The 6449-nt window shown below is 44.9% G+C and overlaps 1 protein-coding gene across 1 annotated transcript; it reads left to right on the plus strand.

Annotated features, from left to right (window-relative positions):
- Nucleotides 1-531: 531 nt before the first annotated feature.
- LOC115085480 (myelin P2 protein-like) lies at nt 532-4571 on the plus strand. Its single transcript, XM_029591555.1, has 4 exons — nt 532-690; nt 1287-1459; nt 1683-1784; nt 4377-4571. The coding sequence occupies exons 1-4, from the start codon at nt 618-620 to the stop codon at nt 4425-4427; spliced, it is 399 nt and encodes a 132-aa protein (XP_029447415.1). The 5' UTR covers nt 532-617; the 3' UTR covers nt 4428-4571.
- The last annotated feature ends 1878 nt before the right edge of the window (nt 4572-6449 follow it).

Below are 6449 nucleotides of genomic sequence, written 5' to 3' on the forward strand. Positions count from 1 at the left end.
TTAAATGTATAGACAGGAAAATAAACTTAAAAGGGCTAAAAATTGGATTTGAACCTCTAGATAATGAAAGAAAAAATAACGAACACTAAAATAAGCCTGGGGGGGGGGGGGGGGGGGGGGGAAGCTTTAAAATCTGGTGCTGAAGACATGAAAAAAAAAAACCCCACAATCATCGTCGGTCTCCTCCCTCACAAATCGAGCTAAGAGAAATCGGCAGCGCATGCATCTCGGGCTGTGCAAATCTCAGCACCGTTAAGTGCCCTGCCTGCCCCGTCTCCCCATCCCAAAAAAAAAAAAAAGAGCCGGCAGAGCCACTGTCCTTCATCCGGCGCAAAGAGCCCGCAGCCCAGGTCCCAGAGCCGCCGACGAGCCCCCAGCCCAGCACCGCCATGATGCCTCCCCCACCCCCGACATGCTCCCGCCGGCAGGGGGCGGGGCCAGGGGAGCTCCCCAGACTGACGTCTACCTCCTTAATTGGCCCGGCCTGATAGGCAGAGAGCGGCATCGAAGGCGCCTTTAAAAAGAGGCTGCCCTGCCTCCAGCCGCTACCGTCCTCCTGCCACGCTCACACCGGGGGTTTTGTCTTGCAAGAGCGGCCGTGCTGTCCATCCTCCGCGATGACCGAGCAGTTCAACGGCGCCTGGCAATTGGTCAGCAGTGAGGGTTTCGATGAGTACATGCGGTGTGTAGGTAAGCTGCCAGGTTTTTTTCTTCTGGGCGGAGGTTTGCCCTGGATGGTGGCTGGGGGGGGGGAGGAGGAGGTATAATGTGTAGATTTGTCTCGTCCCCCCCCCCCTTGCGTTAGTAGCATGAAATAACAATTATGGGCTGACGAGAGATGTAATCCATCTTTCTTTTTAATTTGCTATTTGGGCAGGTGGGGGCTGAATTATGTGGCTCTCAGTGTTGAAATTGGGGGAAGCACTGCATGCATCGCTGGAGAACGAGATGCAAGCGGCATGTACTTGCGGAGTCTCTTTATCTTATAACTGCAAGGCCTGACTTACTCAATGATAGTGTGGCATGCTAAAAGGGTCCCTTGGGTTGATGGTACTAATCTGAGTGACTGCCACCGTAACAAATGACAGTATTGTGTGTGTTTTAATTGCTCTCCTACACGAGTTAACCATATTCAGGGTTCTCTCTCCAAAATGGGAGTAACCAGCTCCCTTAATGGGGTTCATCTATCGCGGACCATGGCTGTGTGGCTTGGGAGTCCTCTTCTCTCGGGCAGTGGCTCTCGTCCACGCCTGCTGTGACACGGGGTTTCTGTTCTTGACCTGTAGGTGTCGGCTTCCCGACCAGGAAAATAGCGGACATGCTGAAACCCGATGTGATCTTCTCCAGGAAGGGGGACGATTGCTGCCTGAGGACGGAGAGCACTTGGAAAAACACTCAGCTAGACTTCGTTTTAGGCGTCGAGTTCGACGAAACGACAGCAGACAACAGAAAATGCAAGGTCAGGGCAATGCAAGTGCTTGCAGCCCGCATCAGTGGCGCTAACCTGGCTTGGGAAAACTTTTTTTTTTTTTTTTCTCGTGCTCGAGGCTCCGAAAGCCCAATTAAAATCTGCCCCAGCCAGCTACTCGGTGGGTGTGTCGTTCACATTACACCAAGCCGGTCTGTGTGCGTGGTGTCGGATTGCTGAGCACGTCTGAAGTCTGCTTTTCTTATCTTTGTAGACCGTCATAACTCTTGAGAACGGTGCACTGGTTCAGGTGCAGAAGTGGGACGGCAAGGCAACCACAATAAAAAGAGAGGTGAAGAATGGCCAGTTGATCGTGGTAAGTAAGCCTTCCAGCCCTTCCTCTTCCGAAGTACTCGTTAACGTGTAGGCTCTGAAGGCATAAGCTACTGACAAAACTTTGCAGCAGTACTTCTTCCAGGTTATGCCGTCCCCCCCTCCCCCCCAAAAAAACTGGCAACTAGTTTAAACTTCAAGGGGGGGGGGGTGAGTTCTAGACTTTGTGTACTTGAATCTTATGAATACACCTCAACAGTGGAAATTCCTTTTCTCAAACTTTTGAGGAAAGGGGAAAGTATGGGACTATGCAAAACCTTAGCTGTGGAAAGTGAAACTCCTGAAGGCTGGAGTTGCCATTTGCTGTGATATCAGTCTTCTAAGCTTTTCTTAATTGCTTGATCATGTTCCTGATGCAGGAAGGGTTTTAGCACCCTTGTCCTACTTCTGCTTAGGAAGCAACTTCAGCCCACCATGGCAATGGGCTGCATATGGCATTACTTCAATACAGCTGTGTGCACTGAAACTGTACATCAGTTTTACTGCAACATTCATTCCCTTCCCATTAAGTTAACTGTCCTTAGATTTCCCCCTCCCCAGGCTGCCTGTGGGAAGGGGAGCAGTGCTGCACTACCACTCTTGCCATGGTAGCCCAAACTCTAAACTTCTCCTGTTTGGAGGGGGACACATGTGTCCCTCTACTCCTGAGGCAGGAGAAGGAGATCACCAGCTCTTTGGGAACATGGCATTCCTAAAGCTACTGTCAGTCTCACCTGAGACTGCAGTGAATAAATACTCTGCTCTAGAAATGCCCCGGAGCTGGGGAGCAGGTAGCATACTTACCTAGAGAAGGATGTTTAAAAAGTGGGTGGGAGGCCATACTGTGCATGGGAAGGGGGTGCTAGTGGACCAGACACTTAGAATATGGGTAGACTTCCTTAGATCAATTCTGGTGTGTAATACCCCTGGTGGAGGGGCATTGACACCATTGGAAGGGGGCAGGTGCCGGACTAGAGCTGCTACTATTCTATTTTAAATCAGGAAAGTGGCTTATACACAAACTTGATTTGGTGGTTAGCTGTGACACCTGACTCAATTCAAACTAAACTTAAGGAAAACTCTGCACTAAGCAACTCACTTGCTCATATCAGGGAGCTTCCCACAGTACCTAATTCAAACATATTAAATTAGTCCCTGACCAGTCTAACAAGAACTGAAATCTGAAGGCAGCAGTCAGAGCATGGTGCTCAAATCTCCATGAGTACCCCTCAGATTTCCAACTGTGTTGGAAGGGAAACCTATTGACGACAAATGAGGGGCCTTGATGGCTTTTCCAGCAATAAATGGCAGGAAACTTGAGCAGGTTTTGAGAGCACAAAGTCCTAACAAGGAAAATGACCATATAAGACGTTTCATAGACATTAGTGATTTATGTAGGCTTGAGCTATGAAATTACCTAAATATAAACTGTTCCTATATTCTGACAAAGGTTGGGTATCTAACATTCTGTGAGGATCCCCCACCAGCTAGAATACCTTAAAATATGGAGTGACATACATCCTGTTTTGGCTATGTCCAGCAATTCCAGACTTAATGAACCATATCTAAACCTCTAAGATCTTACTTAAGATCAGCATGAGCAGTTTCTGGAAGGTGTAAAGAACACCAACTTCAGTTCAAATGTGGGATCCAGTGGTTACCAACCAGTAGGCTGATTCTATAAAGCACAAGAGAAGGGGGAGCAGGTGCTCAGAGCACCCAAACACATGCCCAGCCACCTCTCCTGGACATACAATCCTGTATAGGTGAAGGGTCATGCTAGGGAAAATTACATGCCCCTAGTTCCTTTTCAGTGGGGTCAGTAAACAAGATGCTCAGTCTTCCAAACCTGCTGCCAGCCATTGTCTAGGAAAACAAGCATTTGTTCTAACCAGGCCAGCACACTTTTTTTGTTCTAACTTCCTATTGCTAGGACACTTCATCACTAGGATATTAAGTCAGTGTACAGAAAAGCAGTATTTTCTGCTTTTTTACATATCTTCAGGCTACTCAAACACCTACCCTTGGGTATCTTTTCTGAGCATAAAGCATGTGGATTGGCCACACTTTACTTTGGCTATCATGAGTGCTATTAGTTTCCAGGGGTTTCACATGCTAAACCCCTTACAGTACAAGGGGTAACAGAGGTCAGCACACAGCCAACCACACATTAAACAGTGTGCTCAACTACACACTCTACACAATCAGCCCACTTATGCCATGGCACTGGGATAATGCAGTAGTATACAGTAACAATCTTCCTTCCCCCACTTGATCATCTCTGGGCAAGCAACACTTCTCACTTCAGCAGGAAGAAGCAGATAAGGGTCTAGTTTTGTAGGAGAGGCAGCAGATGAAGCGCACTGCTTGTCTTGAAGTTGGGAGGAGGAAAGACTTCACTATTAGCAGCCATAACTCTTCTTTCCACAGGGGGCTGAAACTTTCCAATAAATGTTGAAAACATTGGCTATATAGCCATGAACATAAGATTTATTTTTCTTTGGGGGATGGGGTGTTAAAATGTTAAGCTGACATACTTAGATGGTCAGGTTATGCTCTAGATATAACCTTCTCTTTTTAATCCCATTACCTCTAGACATGCATCATGGATGAAGCAAAATGTACCCGGATCTATGATAAGAAATAAACTTCAGTCTCTGCTTTGGACTGGAAACTGCATTTAAGGACCAGCTCAGTTCAATGAGCCAAACTTCAATTAGTCTCTTCTGTATCTCAAATTATTGGTGTTAATCTGCTGTACTTCTGAAATAAAAAAAAATTCTGCAATACAGCTATCTGTCAATGTCTTTATTCTACTAGAGTAAAGATTTTCCTACAAAGGGCACTGACTACACTTAAAACATCTCCCCCTAAAAGGGTTTTCTCCCCAACTTACTAGGAAGTAACTGCTTTAGCTTGGTGACTGTTCTGAATGCTTCTACCTCTACAGAAGCAGCTCAAAGCAAAGAAGTGGTGCACAGTGTACCACACCTTTAAATTAGTGGATGGAGCAGGGCTGACCTGAGGAAGGAAAGATTAAAAAAAATCTACCCCTGGACCTAGGCTAGGGGGTTGCTGCAACTCCTGGCCTACCAGTGTTTATGTACAGGGTGCCTTAGTCATTGGGATCAGTCTTAAATGCATATATATTACACCCATCCTAAAGTTCTTTGCTCCAAGCAGAGGGCCACTGTTCTAAAAGGTTCCTTCCTAAGCGGTTCCTAGCAGGCCTTAATCTTTCTGTAACTAATGATAGTCAGGACTTAAATCAGTCCTTCAGACTAAAACTGACAGTACTAGCACTGCCTGGAACAGATAAGAGGGTCACATGGTTCCTGCTCAAGATGCTGGACTGTGGAGAAGCTCTGGCTAGCATTCAGTGAGCTTGGTGCTATTCCCTGGCACTAGGCTCTCTTAAGAGGTACATGGCCACACATTCAAACATCATACCTTTCTTGTCCCCAACTTAGTACTCCATAGCTAAGTAGATAAACATAGTTAACTTTTTAGCCTACTTAATTTATAGGTCTCTAACATCTAAACTCCACCCTAGCTCCAGCACATAAAAGCAGGCCTGGATCAGCTCTTCCTTTAAAGCAACCCTTAATTTATTTTAACAGGACTTTCTCTTATGGCTCTATATATTGTAATAGACTTGTATGTAATCTACCCTAATCCATATATACAGGATGGCTTCCCAAATGTGTCCTAGGGATCCAACAGCCACTTAGCAATTCAGGGTGTCCACCATAAATATGCATGAACAATTTGCATATCATGGATTCAGTGCATACAAATCTTATCTTGATAAAAACTAATCACTTTCCAGTCTTTAAAATAGTTTAAAAATGCCCAAAACAGGCAAACAAAACTTAACAAGTTAACCATCCCTGATCACCAGATTATTTACTGAACCAAATCCTCTGATTTAAAAATTGCTCCCTAATTTAATTCAGAAGCTGTCACCACTAGCCATGTTTTTATTTTAAGCTGAAATTATTCCATAATTTAGGAGCTGTCACTACAAAATAGATTTTTCAGTCTTACATGTTGACATCTCAACTCATTGGAGTTGAACCTGAGAATTGTATTGTGAAGAAATATTTCTTGAGCAGTTCCATGACCTCTTAAGCATATGAGGTGACCCAAACCTGCAAGATCTTAAGTGTGAGAACCAGAACTTTGAATTTGTATCTGTCTAATTGGCAGCCAGTGAAGTGGAGCAGCTGATTCTTGTCCTGAACATACAGGACTAATCTTGTGGCCATATTTTCCAAATTAAATTAGCTGGGAGTCCTCAAGATTGTAGTTAAAGTACAAACAGATTTTGATGTCTGTAGATTGGGGAAAAAGTCTTCAGTTGCACCAAGCCTTAATCTGCCACACTGAAGCACTGCATTGATTTAACTCTCCACTAGCCACTCTAAGTTTAACGTAACCCCAAGCAACCTTATATCTATACTGGTTGTAACTAATTGCCCTTCAATATGCACCTGATGGTTAGCTGGGCAATTATCTACCTATAGCATTTAGAACCAAGCAATTGTCCCTTAACCATCTACCCACTGCTTTCATGCACTTACTGAAAAAAAAGTCTGTTCTGGATCAGTTCCCAGTGGAACAATTTGCACATCAGCATATATAAATGGAATAAAACCAAATGAGGTAA

Source organism: Rhinatrema bivittatum, chromosome 2 (assembly GCF_901001135.1).
Source record: "Rhinatrema bivittatum chromosome 2, aRhiBiv1.1, whole genome shotgun sequence".
NCBI lineage: Eukaryota > Metazoa > Chordata > Amphibia > Gymnophiona > Rhinatrematidae > Rhinatrema > Rhinatrema bivittatum.

Bases quoted from the DNA above. Each gene is read 5' to 3' on its own strand.
- LOC115085480 (XM_029591555.1), top strand. From the start codon at position 618: ATGACCGAGCAGTTCAACGGCGCCTGGCAATTGGTCAGCAGTGAGGGT. The intron at 691-1,286 runs GTAAGCTGCCAG...CTTGACCTGTAG, and splicing joins TGAGTACATGCGGTGTGTAG to GTGTCGGCTTCCCGACCAGG. The intron at 1,460-1,682 runs GTCAGGGCAATG...TTATCTTTGTAG, and splicing joins CAGACAACAGAAAATGCAAG to ACCGTCATAACTCTTGAGAA.